Genomic DNA, 17,682 nt, shown 5'->3' with positions numbered 1-17,682 from the left:
ATTGATCATATCTAGTACAGACTTGTCTCTAGATTAGATCCTTATATCAATCAAAATGCTGCCTCAGACTCGGGCGCGCATGCCCGCCGCTCTCCGGAGCTTGTCCCGGTCCACCGCGACTGCGTGAGTCCATCTGTCAGTTGCTTCAAACGGTTACTAACTTGTACATTACTCTTTAGCCGGACTCTCTCGACCACCATCCCCCGCTTCCAGAATGACAAGGCCCTCAACAAGGTCTCACGCCACATCACGCAGCCCAAGTCCCAGGGTGCCTCCCAGGCGATGTTGTACGCGGTCGGTCTCAAGGAGGAGGACATGAACAAGGCCCAGGTCGGAATTTCGTCAGTGTGGTTCAACGGTAACCCTTGCAACATGCACTTGCTCGACCTGAACAACAAGGTTCGCCAGGGTGTGCAGGATCAGGACTTGATTGGTTTCCAGTTCAACACCGTCGGTGTCAGTGATGCCATTAGTATGGGTACCTCCGGTATGCGTTACTCTCTGCAGAGCCGTGACCTGATTGCCGATTCCGTGGAGACGGTTATGGGTGGACAATGGTACGATGCCAACATCAGTATTCCCGGTTGTGACAAGAACATGCCCGGTGTCCTGATGGCCATGGGTCGTGTCAACCGCCCCAGTCTGATGGTCTACGGTGGTACTATCAAGCCCGGTTGCGCCGTTACCCAGAACAACGCCGATATCGATATCGTTTCCGCTTTCCAGGCCTACGGTCAGTTCATCACCAAGGAGATCACCGAGCCCCAGCGTTTCGACGTCATCCGCCACGCCTGCCCTGGTGAGGGTGCCTGTGGTGGTATGTACACCGCCAACACCATGGCCTCGGCCATTGAGACCATGGGTATGACTCTTCCCGGCTCTTCCTCCAACCCTGCCAACTCGCAGGCCAAGTACCTTGAGTGTCTCGCTGCTGGTGGCGCTATCAAGAAGCTGCTCGCTGAGGACATCCGCCCTCGTGACATCCTCACTCGTCAGGCCTTCGAGAACGCCATGGTCGTTGTCAACATCACCGGTGGATCGACCAACGCTGTGCTGCACTTGATCGCCATTGCTGACTCCGTTGGCATCAAGCTCACCATCGACGACTTCCAGGCTGTATCTGACCGCATTCCTTTCCTGGCTGACCTCAAGCCCTCCGGCAAGTACGTCATGGCTGACCTGCACGCCATCGGTGGAACCCCCGCTCTCCTGAAGCTCCTCCTGAAGGAGGGCCTCATTGATGGCTCTGGTATGACCGTTACTGGTGAGACCATGGCCCAGAACCTCGAGAAGCTACCCGGCTTCCCCGATGACCAGAAGATCATCCGTCCCTTCTCCAACCCCATCAAGGAGACTGGTCACATTCAAATTCTCCGTGGATCTCTCGCCCCTGGCGGAAGTGTCGGAAAGATCACCGGTAAGGAGGGTATGTCCTTCACCGGAAAGGCCCGTGTCTTCGACAGCGAGGATGACTTCATCGCCGCTCTGGAGCGCGAGGAGATCAAGAAGGATGAGAAGACTGTTGTTGTCATCCGCTACTGCGGTCCCAAGGGTGGACCTGGCATGCCTGGTGCGTGACGATTATCAACTTGATTTATTTTGACTCCACTAACAACCTCTGTAGAAATGCTCAAGCCTTCTGCCGCCCTCATGGGTGCCGGTCTCGGCAACTCCGTTGCTCTTATCACTGACGGTCGCTTCTCCGGTGGCTCCCACGGTTTCCTGATCGGTCACATTGTTCCCGAAGCCGCCGTTGGCGGTCCTATCGGTCTGGTCAACGACGGTGACGTTATCACCATCGATGCTAACAAGCGTGTCCTTGATGTTGAAATCCCCGAGAGCGAGATCGCCGAGCGTCGCAAGAACTGGGAGGCCCGCAAGGCTGCCGGCCAGCTCCCTGAGACCGGTCTCACCATGCGCGGTACCCTTGGCAAATACGCTAGGTAAGTTTTCTCGTTATATTATCCTAGAATACCCGCTAACAATGGGTCACAGAACCGTCCGGGATGCCAGCCAGGGCTGTATCACCGATGCTGTTGATGTAGAGTAAACTTTTCTTTGTTTTATTGGTCTCGGGCCTTTGTCGGAACATAAAAGCGATTTACCGTTTGGAGCCTGTGTTATATGATATCATTTTTGAATAATACTTCCTACCTTTTCAGCCCAGCCTCCCTAAAGAGATTCCTTGAGATATGCATTATAGTGCCGTCATTATAAGGTTGCAGTCAGCGGATCACCCCCCTCGCCTGCAACAACCTTGGAAGGACCAAGTATTGGGTTGGCACCGTCACACGATTCTGACCTAGAACTTGAGACTGTTTGAGTAATTGCAAGGAAGGAGGGTGGTAAAAGGGGGTCTTTTGCTTAGTATAGGAAAACACCGCTGACTATTAAACGCTTGCAAAGAGACCTAGCTAAAGAGCCAGCCTCCTGTTTGTCTAGGAAGAACTCTCCAGATTTTTATATAATCAACCAACAGTAACTTACCGCGTTTGTCGCGAGTGTTTTGATATCATATGCTACCGGTACTAGGGGAAATTTACAGTAAAAGCACTATTAGTTAGCTATTCGAGTTAATAACCTCCTTGAGAAGAGTTCCAGTTACCTTGTGTGGCACCACGGCGTGGTGTCGGCGGCATGGTTCGCTTAGGCAATAAATTCGGATGAGCTTTATTGAAGTTGCTCGCGGAAGCCGAAATCGGCTGGATGGGGCGGTAATACCACCCCACATGATCCTTGTATTATACGAGGCGCTGAATCTTCAGAATTTCGCGTGAATTGTTTAGTAATGTACAGGAACTGTACATTACCCGATCTTGGATATCAGTACATCGCAATTCCTATACAACGATCTATATAAACAGACTTAGCCATTCATTAGCATAGAATCAATTCTCTTAAATGTTTGACCAGCTGGGCAGCGCACCACCAGTGGATATCGTCCTATTACTTTCAGCACTTGAAAATGGGCAGAAAGGAGATGAAGAAGAGACAAGCAAAAGTAGCGGAAACTATGGATGATAGGTTATACTCACCTGGAAGTTTGGTGACGATGGAGTGTAAAACGCAGCTTATTATTTGCTATAACAAAACAGGAAAGGAACCATAGGTATCACTATATAAACAGAACAGCCTCAAACACGTATCCAAATCAAGCAAAAGACACCCACAACACCACAACACCACAGGAACCCAAAAACACTCGCACTGACCTCTCAACCTAGTCATCTAAACTCTTTAGCTCCTACATTCCCAGAACATCTCAAGATCGATTGTTATCCGGAAATCGACTATGACCCGGTGCCTCGTAAATCATAGGATGACCCTCCAACTCCGTTGGTACCAGATGCGGGCGGTGCGCTGGCGGCGGCTCATTCCAACTCCAATGACCCTGCTGTGTTGACGGAGATCCATGTGAGGAGATATTCTCCGGCACCGGTGAAAATGTACGCACATTCGGATCCGGGCTGGAAACAGCACTGATATCAATGTGGGCGGGTTTCGTGGTACTGCTGGACATTTCACTCTTGCGGTTGCTGTTGCTATGGACGTCCGAGTTGAACAGTGCCCACCGTGCCGTTCGCTCAGTGCGTCCGTCTTGAGAGGACATCCACTGGGAATATACACGATTGCGACCGAGGACGAAGAATAGCGCAACGAGTATTGCCACGAATGCTACTCCTGCGACGGAGATACCTGCGATAGCTCCGGTGGACAGGCCGTGTTTGCCGGATGAGCTGTCGCTGCTTGTTGCGCTTGTGGTTGAGCTTGTGCTTGTTTCTGTTGAAGTACCCCCGCCTTCAGCGGGCGTGGATTGCCCGGGGACTAGCATGTAAGGATAGTCAAGTGCTTTCTTGTATTGTGAAGTAAATGTCTCAGTCGAATTCTACCGATTTGTGTCAGTCTGAATCAATGCCGACAAAATCTGGGCGCCATACCGGATTTATCACGCCAACCATACCATTCTTCAAACAAGAGTCTATGGCGGTACAATAGAAAAAGCTTGGCTACGGACAGGAAAGTTAGCTTTGGGGTCCTGTCTCAGTAGAAGGCGCATTCAAATCGACTACACACCTTAGTGTCATTTACCCTAAGGGACCAAGTTGGAGCCTATCCTTATCGTCAGTATCGATCTTGTTGGTATGGATGGTTCATTTGACTCACGTCCCCGACGAGTTGTCCATCCACTTCATTGAACGTGTCAAACATTCCCGAATAGAAGATATCCCCACTAGCTGGCACACATGGCGCGAGATAGTCTGCTTTCACGACCGAATGATTGGTGGGATAGAATTGGAAGGTGACGATATCCCCAACATTGGCGGTAATGCTGCTGGGTAAATATTGATGCGGATCTAACTTATGTCCAACTTGAATTGTATGAGTCGCGATACCAGTCGATGTTGAGGTTCTAGTAGCCGACGAGGACGAGCCTGAACTCGGAGTCCCTATGGCTACGACGGAGCCGTAATTCTGGGCTGTTGTCATGGTCGCGAGAACTAGCGCTGAGAGCAGTGGCCGGACCAGCTGGCGCACGAACAGCATTATGGACCGACAGTCAACAGCTTGTTAACAAATATGTAATTTGCCGTAACTTGGATATTTCGATTATCAAGAGTGGGAGGAGGAAAAGGAGAGAGAAAAGGCACTGGGCCGGGGGACAAAGAAACCCATTTCTCGGACGGGGGTACGAATCAGGAACTGGTTTCCATCGGGCTGAAAGGACTCGAATATAATTCATTGATAATTATACCTCGACAGGCAGGGTTTTGCGATCGGCAGTCAGAGATAGTCGAACTTAGAGCTTGCGCTCACTTCTTAGGGCTTGTTTCCCCGCTGCTTCTTATTCGCGCTATATCTAACGGGCCTCTGAGGACATTAATAGTAATCTTTCTACGTTATTTTGACTTTACTCTTGCTTCGACGGCCAAAACAGCTTCTTCCTACCACTACAACCAAGCTACTAACAGTTAAAACCATTGACAACAAGTCACCAGTGCTGTCTGTGCGTCGAGAATGGAAGTATTCTGGCCCCCGCCACAGCTGATCCCGTTTTCCTCTGCAGTCAGCAGCGCCTTGCATAAGGCCATCCATAGTCGCCGCTTTGTTCCAATAAAAGATTGGTTTCAGCGGCACTAGATCCAACTTCCAAGATTTTGGTGGGAGGTCAAAGACTTGAGACTTAAAATGTAATTTAACTCGATTTACCTCCTGAATCAAAGGTTCTGAAACTGTCCCCGTTGATGAAACCTTATTCGAACGCAGGTACCACTAGTATTGAGAAGCTCCTGTGATCCATGCCTCTCTGACTATTACAGTGCACAAAAGAGACACACTTTGGTACATTGTTATGTGGCTCCGATGTCGTAAGATATTTCGACGGTGTACATTTCGATGTGCTGGCCTTGGCCCTGTCTTTGTGGGGCTGTTGCACATTTTGAGGCTGATAAACTGCCACATGGGCGCTCTCGTATAAGTGCCGAGCCACAGTTGCTGATTTTTCTTCTCATTTGTTGGCTTAGACCCGATAAAGAAGTCCAGAATAATAACTGAATTATGAGATGACTTCGGTGAGACCGTGGTGAATCATTCCATACGGGATTTTCTTCGGACCAAAAGACCGCGAGAAGATTTGCACTGAATGTTCCTCAGCCCACGTGAGATACGCACTTCAATAGACGACTGATGCACCATCACACAGCTCATCCCAACTCATATTGGCAATTTTCAAGTTAATATATACGCTCTCAGCTTCCTCGTAATCTCGTCTATCATAACCATATTCATTCGAGATATAACCAAAACAATGATGCATCTCATCTTTAAACCACACATCACCAGCCCTTGTAAGAAGCAACAATAACAGCCTCCCAGTCTCCCCGCTCATCGATTGGCTCCATCGCATCCGAGAGAGACTTACGGTCAACGGCAAGAAAGTTGTCTGGAGAAGAGTGGTTGGCGAACTCTCCGTATTCAAAGTATGCTACCAATCCCTGCATATCCGGTGACACCAGTCAATGTGACACATCAACCCACACGAACTGCTCATCGGTCACACTGTTGAAGAGTTCCGATCGGATCTTGCGTAGCTCAGTCGGGGTCATAATTTTTTTAGAAAGAAGATGACGCTTGTGTCGAGACGGCCCGCAATATCATCAGGGCTGACGATTGGCTCCCCGCGAAAGACATTCAGCTCGCACATGGCGGGATTATACTTGTATGGGCCTCTTGGCACTTTTAGTGGGATATGACTCTCTGGATCCGGGCTGCATCCAAAGAACTCTTACTTTTTCAAATGGTACAGTACCGATCTCTAAATTGCTACCATCTGAGTCCGAGAATCTCGGAACGCTAGCTTCTTTTCCGTCAACGATATGGTACCCTTCTACGCCTTCGTCAATGAAAAGTGCGAAGGCCTGGTAGGGTAGTTCCCTTCGCGGCAATTCTTCGGCGCTTGAAACATTCGGTAGAGTTGGGCTGTAGAACACGGCTCTTGGTTTCCTGGCGAGCTGTGAATGATTGTTTACAGCCGTTCGTCGACTCAAGGTTCTCTTGTACTTTTGCTGAGATATGCACGAGAGAGATAAGAGTTGGGGTAGAAGGCTCGAGGCTTAGTCCAGAGAGGTGGGATGGAAGCACGCCATTTGTAGTCTTGTACCTAGTTCCGCACCACCCAGCTATTCTAGGGTTGCAGTTGCTAACAGATTTAGCCGTTTCCTCTTTTGGCTCCGGTGAAATTCCAGTATACTCTCATGACAGTTCGCCTTGAAAAAGCAACTCCCAGCAGCAGGTTGGTCCGGCCGATTGTGTGATACCGGCCATGTGAGCTACCCGGGGCAGATCATCAATAGAGATTAATGGATCGTCTCTCATCATGGTGACGATAGCCGATGTAGGTGGTGTCCAGTCCATCAACCAACGGATTTCGACCAGACGCCGCACCGCAGCTTGGGGACGATCTGCCCATTCCTCGTCGACGGTGCTTAGTTTGATCATCATTTCAACTCGCTCCGTGTCGTCCATGGGACAGAGGAAGACCACACGCCAAGTTGGAGGAACACGATCGTCCATTCGGGATGTTGAGTAAATATTGGGGAAGAGCCATACTGGAAGTGTCGGGACTGCCATTTTGTGTAAAAAGCCAAAATATGTCAGAATGAATACTTCGCGGAGGGTGACTTGGAGATCCACCACGAACAGGGGCCCTTTGTTCGAGGGACAAGGTTTAAGCAATATTGGTGCCTCGGGCCATGAGCATGGATTGGGTTAACTAGAAAGTAGATTATCTACAGCACGTACTTTTGCATGGTGTACTTCATATGTGGAATTAGTCTCGGTCTTGGCTCTATGTATAGTAGCTTTAAGTTCAGTTTTCAGTGATACTTTCCCTATTCATCTTCAATTTTAATAATATGTTCGTCTGGCATAGGCTTCCGAGCCCAAACCCGTTTTCTGGTGAAATATCAGCATAGAACTTCAGAATATGAACTGTTCACTCACACTGTATGGTAAAGGTGGTACCGGGAATCCGTCAACTCCTTCCTCACTCGGGCCAAGTGAACCTGGACCTCCTCCTTCGACCAGCTAGTCGGACTCCCAAATTTCGTGAACAGATACATTGAATACCCTTCCATTCCTGCCAACCAGTGCGCCTGATTGACAGATCCTGCCTCCTTTAGCTGCTTATCCCTGGGCCATGGCCCAACCGGCCACTTTACTTCTTCCACGTGTACATCGACAAAACCAGTCTGTTTGATCAGACTTGGAAAGCGGTGATAGAGATCAAGAGGTCTTCCAGACTTTGCTGCAGCGGTCGTCATCAATTTTTCCCAGTCTTTGAGGTGGCAATGTTCCGGCCAGCTATTATCTTCACTGTGGAAGTTGTGTGATAACTCGAGCTGCTCGATCCAACCACCGGGTCGAAGATTACTATAAGCTTATCAGTATTTATCTTTTCATGTCTTGTGTGAATGCATACTCGTAACATTGTTGATATAGTTGTGCATTCTCTTCAGGCGTAAAAGCGGCATCCAAAATGCGCATGTGGATGAGATCGAAGGGCTGTTGCCATGTCCAGGGTTGGAGGATGTCGTCCACCTCAAGGACGCAATTTGGCGGCATCCATTTTATCGGCGGAGGGAATAGGTCCACTCCTCGGACAGTTGCTATCAAAGTCAACCCCATGTCACAGGGCTGCGATTTCTCTCATCGGTCTTACCTGTAGGAAATAAATCTGCAACGTCACTTCTCTCATGTCAGCAAATATTTATCAAAAGACCGCTGTCGCAGCTCACACTACCCATGACCCCTTTCCAGTTCCGATATCTAGAACGTGTTTTAGATCTTTCCCCCCGACCGGTGATCGAAAGAGCGGGTTATCTCGGTGTGAATCCATCGTTAATGCGGTGATATGTCTAGATAGATTTTAGTACTAGTTTCCAAAGCAATTAGGAGGTTGTGATAATACCCAGCTTCATATGCCTCGAATTGTTGATCATCGGACGGAACACTGGGATTCAGTTAGACTGGCCATGATAGCAGCGGCGCTGGAAATAAATACTAGGATTCCTCCCTTAAGGTCTGATATCTAAAACTATGTCAGTTGATTTTACAGGCCATGTAGGATAGTAAAAGCCGCGCACCTCCGCCCATTTTCATAATAGCCTCGATATAGGGAGGAAGCAATAGATGTTGTTTCGCTAGCATGAGTTGTTAGTTAGGCTGGACTGCATCCCGATAACAGCAAACCAACGATTTCCAGTCATCCGGAACAAAGCTTTCGTTCACGGCATATATGTCCGAATCCTGGTGCGAACATTAGCGGTCAAAAGGGGAGTAAGGGGTAGAAGACGGGGTCGCAAACGCACAGCCTTGAGGCCTTTGTCCTTCATGTTGCAGTGCAGAGCTCCGAGGAACGATATCTCGAGCAGAAAGATGATGTTGGAAGTCGACAGGTGAAAGGGACCAATTTCAATGGAAGCCGTCAACATTCCGTAGGCAAATCAGAAAACGGGCCGAGGTGCCCCGCTAAACATTATACGCTCCAATGATGCGAATGTCGGTCGCTGCTTCTGCCGTGATAAAGTTCAAGCGGGGCTGACTCAGTTTCTTCAGTCAAAAGTTCTAAATTCTGTCCTCCATCCGGTCCGTCCTGGTCTCATCGTTGGGGAACTCGTCTTTTCTTCACCTTAAGTCTATCCTTAGCATGCAACAAACACTTCAAATAAAAATCCTTTTACTCACAGGAAATGCAAATGTCTCACGATTTCAAACGCCACGGATCCTGCACCCCACTGTGTCACCCATTCCGACTCGTTGCAGATGAACCTTCTCGGCAGGAATACGCTATTCGTCCGGATGATATTGCGGGATCAAACCCCTACCAGGTCTAGCAACACTTACGAATTCCAATATCGATGAAACAACCACATGGCCAACAATAGAATTTTCTGCACATTCAACGGGCGTGCATTAAGTCGATCCACTAACCCAAAAGGAGGCGAACAGGGCGCTATACAATGCCACGTGGATTCTCCGCCGTACCAAACCAATAATTGCCATCCCCGTCCTCTGTCCCCAGCTTTTGGTGACTCCTATCATGCGACAACATTTTGCCTGTATGATGTATGTGCAGGTGACAATAATAGCAACTTCTGGCAACATGGTCATGACTAAGTAAGCCGTGGGGTTACCCTTGATCGCGTTGGAATCCATGTCGGCGGTGTTTATGAAAACGAACGTATATGCAAGGCGCACCGCCAACAGCGGGATGCACACGGTCACGGCCGTTATGCCCCACCGTTCCTCTTTGGGAAGGTACCCTCGGCGGAGTCCGAACGCCACAAAGACTCCTACCATGTATAGATATAGCACCGCTAGTAGCGCCGTGCTGGCTTGGCTGTATGGAGTCGGGAGGAGGGGATGTTCGACGTGCATGACAGCCACCCAGCCACCAATCGAAATGCCGATGTCAATCCAGGTTATGATTGACGGGAGGAGGGAAAGGTTTTCGAAGGATCGGAAGTATTTTGTTTCTGCGTTCCGAATAAGGTTAGGGCCGTTTACTCAAAAATAGCGTAATGACATAGGCTCGTTCTAGAATCCCCAGGAGAAGGAAGATTATCAGTATATTCTCGCTGCGCAACGTACTGACAGAAAACGGCAAACTTGAAAGGATATTCAGGAAACAAGGGAGAGTTACGATCCCCCCGGACCTGGTGGATGATTATATTTCCTCCTTGTAAACCTGATCTGCAAATTTGACAGCTTGATCGACGCTCCAGCTCGCATGTACTGTATACCGCAACAGCCTTGGCACAAGCCAAGGACTGACTTGGTTAGGTATAGCGCGCGAGCTCTACGGAGAGTTATCTAGCCGTGAGCGAAGTGTCGTCTCAACCATTGCCCGCTACGGCATAGGTGTGCATTTTCACATCTTACAAAAAGGAAGCTGATAGCTCAGCCTTATATTGACCGACATCATAATGGGTGAGTTTCTGGTATGTGGAGAACATTGCTGAGTTGGTGCATAGCACAAATGACCGCAAACTCGCGCTGCAAACCGAGTCTGGATGCTTTATTTTTGGCTCTATCTTCTGACTGTGTCATCCAATATAATTATATCATGTAGCGAGACGAATTGCATACCAAACCGAGAATGCCAAGCAGTAGGTGATTCGTTGCCTGTATCCTAAGGTCTTCAACTTTTCCTAAACTCCTGAGATCTAGTTTCCTTTACGGATTGTGTCGAAGAGGGGCCGACTGGTGAGTGAACCAAAATCTTAGCTAAGAGGTCGCTGCTTTCGCTGGAGAATTGCTCTGTACTGAGTTCTCGGCATAAAGGTATAAGCGAACCTTGAAGAGAAGTAATCTGGACCAATTCATACTCTTTATTTTTCTTTGTTTTAAAAAGAGATTCACTATGTTGGGAGGGGTGACGGGGAAAAGGGGAAAAAAAAAAAAAGAGATGGACCAGGGCGGGCTTGAACCACCAACCTTCATGATAATTTCCACCGAAATGGAGTATTACATAAGCATGATGCGCTCACCAATTGCGCCACAGGTCCGTCGGATGCTCCATAATTCACAATTGGTATTCCTGTATCTGAGTGCGTCCGGCCTATATGAGAAGTTTCAGAGATCCACTTAACATTTTGCACAAGGGTTGTCCTTGTCCGCCTTCGACAAGAAGTTGAGGTAAAGGTCAATAGCGCAGCAACAATACTGCCATTCCACATGTGGCCATAATCGTCAAGTTCACAGTTCGATATATGTGCTCAATAGATAGAAAGGGGAACCGACAAGTGAGAGGTGTGAAAAAGAGGAAAAGTTTGGGAGGAATTTTACGGCTTGTGAATTTACAAAGGATTAATTACAAACAGTGCAAACATATTTGCCTCAGCTTCAGCTTTGCTTAATGTTCTGAAGAATGTATAATACGATCCTTGTAGTAGTAGAAATATTTACTGAGTATTATATATGCCTCCTATATACGAAGTCAAACCGTCGTCGCTTTGCAACGCTGATACCCTTGAGTCTCAATATTTTGTGGAGATTCGTTTTCACTCAAATATCTAGCAGCAAGCATCGCAGCTTCCATATATGTGCTCTAAATTCATGCGACATATAACGTCGTAGGAATATATCCAACCTTTGTTACTTAGACAGTTCTAATCAGCGTCTCAAGGTAACTCTGGGCATGTTCCACATCACTCAAAGACACGATAACACCAATGTAACCATCAGGCCGGACAACCGCCACAGCACCGGCGGCAGGATTGACACCATAAATCCCATAAACATCATCCATCTCATACCCACTGTAGAATGCCATCTCAGAATGCTCCTTTACCTCCCGAGGGATGTCGTTCCACATGAATTCTCTCGACAGACGAGGATGGATAACCACTAGCTCCACGACAGATTTCGGAAACCGCGAGATAGTACCACTCAGAGCGGTAAGTGCTTTTGCTGAATGACCCTTGGGATCTAACAGATCCGATGATGCAAGGCATAGAATTCGGAAACGGCCAATTGAAGTGAAATCTATACAACCTGGTTAAAGCCGGACAACCGAGAGTGAGTTCGATAATACTTACCATCTTGCAAATCGCGGCGATATCCATCTGCATGTCGCACCAAGCGCACATTCAATAGTCTTCGTCCCGGTCGGAGAATACCAGACAGATAATCTGTGCCACTGATAGGATTTTGATTTCCGTTAACACGTCGGTTGACCGTCAGATTCTCGGGATATTCAACACCGCAGCCACTGGTAAACCCATTGCCGCGACTAAACACCTCGAGGAATTCATCATGGGTGAGCCCGCCATCTTCAGCGCCGATCTTGCCCGAGAACATGGATGAGAATGCTCTGTCGAATTCGATGAGCTGATGCGCGATGGTATGCCTTTCCTGGTGATATGTGTCGAGGATTGGATCTGCTTGTCCGTTGGGAGGTGTAGGCGTGAGTCCGTTAATGGAATAGGCAAGCTTCCAAGCTAGGTTGTATGAGTCCATCATTGACACATTCATTCCTTGGCCGGCCTAGATAAGTGATGGTCAGCAAAAGCACTATGCGCGGACATTTTGCATATACTATCTCACCTTCGGGCTATGGGTATGACAGGCTATTTCTTCTGGTCAGCAAAAAAATGGCTTAGACTTCGTGCAGCTAGCGACTTACCATCTCCAACGATGAAGACCCGGTTAACACCCTTACTATCCTTGACAGAAAAGTTGTCCGTAACACGCTGCCCAATCTGATAAGCGGCCCACCAGTCAACCGCCCCATCCTTCTTAGGTCGAATATAGTACGGCTTGAACGCAGCAGCAGCATTCTCGAAAATCGTCTGCTCAGTGACCTGACTCCGGCGCGCCCGTGCATCTACAACTGGAGGTGTGCCAGTGCCGTGTTCCGGCTGCTGATCACTATCTGGAACGACATCCCCAGGCACTTGCACATACAACCGCGTCAGATAGTCTCCAGTGGCGATACGCTCGCGCGGAATAACCATTACAGATCCCGCCGGCGAGTGGATGGCGCATCGCCTTCTGATGTCTGGGAAATCAGTATCGACAACTAGGTCTACGACGCCCCAGATGTGATCGCTTGATTCGCCTTCAAGCTTCAGCCCCATGCTGCGTCGAACTGCCGAGTGCGCTCCATCTGCGCCGACCAGGTGTTTTGTTCGCAGGGTGCGTCTCTGGCCTTCTGTCTCAATCTCTGCTACAACGGGGAATTCTGCATCACCATCTTCGTCGATGGTGACGTCGATGAGCTTGGTGTTTCGCTGAACACCTCGTTTGGAATAGCGTAGCAAGTCTGTCTCCAGGATACGTTCAATGCGTCCCTGGTGGATGGTAACCTCATGTGGAAATCGTGCGGGGACAGCGACATCGGGCACAATGGATGTGCGCTCAATGATTTTATCTTTGTCTTCGGATGGATTCCAGAAGGCGACCTCGGATAATGTTAGTTGAAACTCAAATGCGAGTGAACGAAAAACCTACCTGCCACATCTGACATCCTTCGCACAGAATTTCATCTGCCAGGCCTAGAGACTTCAATGTTTCCAGCGTGCGAGGTTGAAGCCCGTCCGCCTGTCCCGACTTCAAAGTTGTGGATTTTGAATCTATACATAGCAGAGAGTCGTCACTCAGTCCATAACGAGCCAAAAGTAAGTTCAGCATTAACCCCGCGGGGCCTGCTCCCACAACTATCACTTCATACTTCTCTGTTGTTGCAGGTGATAGCAGCGGTGTGAGGCGTGGCAACGGTGGAGCAAATGAAGGGAGGACTCGTAGCTCCCGCGACGCAGCCGAATGTTCAGTAAAGACAGGCATAGCTATCCGTTCAAGTAAGAGACAATTGGGAATCGGAGAAGTCAAGTGGTCTGCGAGGTCTTATAGTAGTCGGCAACTGAATCCTTGTAATGTACGATACAGGGGGTAATAGCTTCATGGTGGGGAATCGAGGGGGAAAGCCGGCGTTGTGGAGCGGGTTTGGCCACTCATGACGAGCAATGGGGATTGGTGAGATTCAGGTAATCAAAAGTAATCTGCAGTATACGTAACTTAGCCGGCAAAGTCACTTGATTTATTTCCGTAGGTTTGAGAACTATTTCCGCTTCTCCGGGGATCTGCTCTTTTTAATACGAGCCCGAAAATACCTGCTAATTATTCATCGCTTGATTGGTGGAGCGGGTCAAGCTACTGTTGAGGTTCAGAATCTATGACTGTGAGACTCTCATAATGGGAGTTCAATACCTACACTTCTATCCAGACTGGCAAGAAGACCTAAGGTAGATGCGAATGTAAAGGAATGTGGAGTTTGATTAAATTTTTATGCTAGCAAATGAGTTCTAACAAATACTCCTCACAAATTTGGCTTTGCTTGCAGATAAATTTGTACATCAATGGTGGCTGAGAAGAGGGAATAGACTTCCCCAGAAACTCTGGGTTGACCAGGGACACATTCCCTGCTCGAGACATAACACCAGGAATCCAAGGCTATCACATCAGGATCTTGGTAGATCATGGCTTAAACGCACTATATGGTCTTTCAGCTTTCTAATTTCATGTTTGGGGAAATCGGTTCCCAAAGAAATGGCAGTTGGAGACCTACCAAATTTCCTACACAGTCGCCCTGGCCTCTGCAGCACAGGAATGTACCGCCATTGCAGGTTTGTCCCCTCTGGGAGCATCCAGCTCTTGCTTCCAGGTTTGGAATCGCTTCGGCAGCTGCAAATACAGCCAGCGCAAGCAGAGCAATGAAAATCTTCATGTTTGACGAATTGAATTATAAGGATTTTTATGGGTTGATTTGGGAGATTTGGAAGGACAATGGTTATCGGATTCTAGGATGAGTAGTTGAGGAATTAAATATGCACTGCGGGTGACTGCCTTTATATAGAACCGTTGCCATCTTGATTATCTGCCTTGGACGCGCATTATCGTCCCACTCTCAGGCATGAATGCCTAGGATTCCATAGAGATACCTTGAGAAAATTGATTTGCTATAAAATTGAGGTTACATTGCAGTAGATCTGATCAGTTGACACCGTAAGGCCCCCATGTTGGAATGAAGGCAGCGCCAGAAATGAAAATCTTTGGCTCAAATAGCAGAACCTCTCATGGATCATTATTAGCGTTTCTTGAATGAACATCAGTGGGTATTATTCCTACAGATTTAAACCGATGCACATAGACCTACACGAGTCGTGGGGACGGAACCTTCACTGGCAAACTCGATAATTCCATAGGAAGTTCGATGGGCCGTGAAGCTGTTATCTAGACACTATGAACAAGAATCGAAAACATATAAATTGGAGGTATTCTATCACCAGTAAAGCTTTAGAATCAATCCTCAATTCCCTCCTCAAATATAACTTCTTACTAAAACCACCCATCCGACCAACCATTGCAACTTTTCATTGGCCTGGCACTTGCCTCGCCTACCGAGGTTCACAAGAGAGTGGTGGTTTATTGCCCTTAAACGGGAAATGGCGAAGCTAACATACCTGCACCTACAGCCAACCAACAATTGTTTCACCCTTTGCAGAATCGACGGTGGAGAAGGTATTTTGCTTGCGTAATTTTAATTTTTGGCTAACAGTATCAATTCACATTCGGTGGTTATTTGGACTATCTGCAGTTGAGGTCAGCTGTACTTCACATGTGGTCTAGACGGTCTAAATTGGTTCTTTCTCTAAGAAGATCATCTCTATCGTACCCTTTGTTGCCTGAAACTTTCCAGTTACACAGCATTCTTGATTTGGAATCCAATCCATCCCGCTGGCTCACGCATGCGGTTGTCATGTGTTAGCTACAAGAGACATTGGACCAAACGGTACGTAAAGGAAACCCGGGGTTACATATTGCGCAGCGTTCCTCGCGGGTCGGGGCGGAATATACGGGAGATCGACACATCCGTCTGCGTGACTGGGCAATCTTACTACCTGAGAATGTCGTCAAGCAATATCTCATATGAACTCAAACTCTAGGCTTCTTGGCATATGCATAAAGCTACCCAGCACTGTATTCATATGCAAACTGGGTTCAATTTCTAAAACAGAAGTACGCGGCGCTGGTGTTAAGATAATCTGCCTGTTAGTCTAGATTCCCTCAAATTTGACTTTTGCCACGTTTGACTCCTAGAGCGTCTTCTCACAACTAGGGTAAAATATATAACCAGAAAGGAGCCGGAGAAGAGTGAGCACTCTTAATTTGTAGGGACGCGGAAGATATTGATACCTACTTTTGTTTCCCCTCAATTGAAGCTACATGGCGAGGCGCTAGTAATGAACATGCATCTGTGGCTTGAAAGCACGGACTTTCCTCTGGTCCCGTTCTAAACAAAAATGACTGTTATCAGGCAACCTACCTTAGCCGCCAAGCGACATTGGGCATATACAGTGGTGTAACAAAAGTATTTGACCACCGGTACTTCGGGCCCTGACCGCCAATTTAGACCGCCTACTATTTTAGATCATGAAATCTCGCGTTCATCAACACGCTAGTATACACGCTATATATCAACGCGTTTTAATACAATTCTTACAATTTTCTCATTAATTATGCCTCCTATACGTGGTAAGAGAGGCCCAGAGCTTGACTGCCTTACTAGGGCCAAAATCTGCGAATTACATGCTACAAACGGCTGGGGTGCGAATACTATTAAGAAGATGCGCTTTCCCGACATTCCACGCTCAACTATTCAATATACCCTTACCCAAGAGGTAAAACGTCAAAAGCAGCAAAGTCTTCCACGCTCAGGCACCCCGAGGAAGCTTACTGGAGAGGATCGTGACCATATCTACGATACTATACAAGAAAATCCTTCAATATTGATCGAAGATCTACTTGGAGAGATAGATTATAAGGTCCACCGCCAGTCAATTTGGCGCCTCACCCATGAAATGGGTCTCCGAAAATGGAGGAAAATGCAGCGGCCTTCTTTAACGCCTTTACACGCCGAAAAACGCCTAAATTGGGCTCGAAGATATCAGCATTTTACGTCTACAGATTGGGCCCGTGTCTACTGGTCGGACGAATGTACGGTTGAACGTGGTATCGGACAGCGTTAAGAATGGACCTTTATACGTCCGAAAGACCAGCTTTCTCAGCATTCTGAAGGCCCTCAAGTTCAAATGGTTCCGGCGCGAGGGAAGCAAATTAAGCAGATGTTTTGGGCTGCTTTCTCTGGCCTACCGCGTCGATCAGGTCTAATTCCACTTTTCGGAGATCCTACATCTAGAAGAGGTGGTGTTTCTTCGCGTACAATTGAAGAGCTGTATCGGCGCCTCTTACCTACGCTACTTAATAGCATTAATAATAATGCTATTTTTCAGCAAGATAACGCGCCGGTACACACTGCACATATCGTACGGGACGCCCTTAATGAGATTGAATGTGAAATCATGGAATGGCCACCCTATTCACCTGATTTAAATCCCATTGAGAACCTATGGGCGCTGCTAAAAGCCGAAATATTGAAGCGTTATCCTGAGCTTATGCACCTACCAAACAACGAAGCTACGCTAGAATTACTAGTTAATGCTGCGCAAGAAGCATGGGAAACGCTAGATATTGAGATATTTCAGCATCTCTCCGAGACCATGCCACATAGGGTGGCTGATGTTATTAAGTATGATGGCTGGCATACTAGCTATTAAATTGAAT

General features: G+C 47.8%; 6 protein-coding genes across 6 annotated transcripts; 1 reads left to right on the top strand and 5 right to left on the bottom strand.

The window, feature by feature from the left end:
• Nucleotides 1-55: 55 nt before the first annotated feature.
• ilv3 (dihydroxy-acid dehydratase ILV3) lies at nt 56-2,050 on the top strand (the record flags this gene model as incomplete). Its single annotated transcript, XM_022636720.1, has 4 exons — nt 56-123; nt 180-1,570; nt 1,625-1,943; nt 1,996-2,050. 4 exons carry the CDS (start codon nt 56-58, stop codon nt 2,048-2,050), a joined length of 1,833 nt encoding a protein of 610 aa, XP_022483428.1.
• Nucleotides 2,051-3,262: 1,212 nt separating this feature from the next.
• Nucleotides 3,263-4,545, bottom strand: PENARI_c034G05217 (cupredoxin domain-containing protein; the record flags this gene model as incomplete). Its single annotated transcript, XM_022636708.1, has 4 exons — nt 3,263-3,886; nt 3,939-4,007; nt 4,075-4,110; nt 4,165-4,545. The coding sequence occupies 4 exons, from the start codon at nt 4,543-4,545 to the stop codon at nt 3,263-3,265; spliced, it is 1,110 nt and encodes a 369-aa protein (XP_022483404.1).
• Nucleotides 4,546-5,834: 1,289 nt separating this feature from the next.
• PENARI_c034G12313 (uncharacterized protein) lies at nt 5,835-6,104 on the bottom strand (the record flags this gene model as incomplete). The annotated part of the gene is made up of 2 exons (XM_022636751.1): nt 5,835-5,993; nt 6,057-6,104. The coding sequence occupies 2 exons, from the start codon at nt 6,102-6,104 to the stop codon at nt 5,835-5,837; spliced, it is 207 nt and encodes a 68-aa protein (XP_022483435.1).
• A 646-nt stretch (nt 6,105-6,750) lies between these two features.
• PENARI_c034G00243 (uncharacterized protein) lies at nt 6,751-7,128 on the bottom strand (the record flags this gene model as incomplete). Its single annotated transcript, XM_022636678.1, has 1 exon — nt 6,751-7,128. One exon carries the CDS (start codon nt 7,126-7,128, stop codon nt 6,751-6,753), a length of 378 nt encoding a protein of 125 aa, XP_022483420.1.
• A 260-nt stretch (nt 7,129-7,388) lies between these two features.
• Nucleotides 7,389-8,891, bottom strand: PENARI_c034G06858 (uncharacterized protein; the record flags this gene model as incomplete). The annotated part of the gene is made up of 8 exons (XM_022636721.1): nt 7,389-7,452; nt 7,501-7,929; nt 7,979-8,165; nt 8,433-8,509; nt 8,561-8,587; nt 8,643-8,699; nt 8,753-8,805; nt 8,868-8,891. 8 exons carry the CDS (start codon nt 8,889-8,891, stop codon nt 7,389-7,391), a joined length of 918 nt encoding a protein of 305 aa, XP_022483397.1.
• A 2,768-nt stretch (nt 8,892-11,659) lies between these two features.
• PENARI_c034G01778 (putative phenol monooxygenase) lies at nt 11,660-13,845 on the bottom strand (the record flags this gene model as incomplete). The annotated part of the gene is made up of 5 exons (XM_022636686.1): nt 11,660-12,045; nt 12,099-12,546; nt 12,607-12,629; nt 12,686-13,463; nt 13,513-13,845. 5 exons carry the CDS (start codon nt 13,843-13,845, stop codon nt 11,660-11,662), a joined length of 1,968 nt encoding a protein of 655 aa, XP_022483437.1.
• Between the last annotated feature and the right edge of the window lie 3,837 nt (nt 13,846-17,682).

This window comes from Penicillium arizonense (assembly GCF_001773325.1).
Source record: "Penicillium arizonense strain CBS 141311 chromosome Unknown PENARI_contig034, whole genome shotgun sequence".
In the NCBI taxonomy this organism is placed as follows: Eukaryota; Fungi; Ascomycota; class Eurotiomycetes; order Eurotiales; family Aspergillaceae; genus Penicillium; species Penicillium arizonense.
The sequence above is the reverse complement of the archived record's forward strand: the minus strand, read 5'-3'. Positions and strand labels throughout refer to the sequence as shown.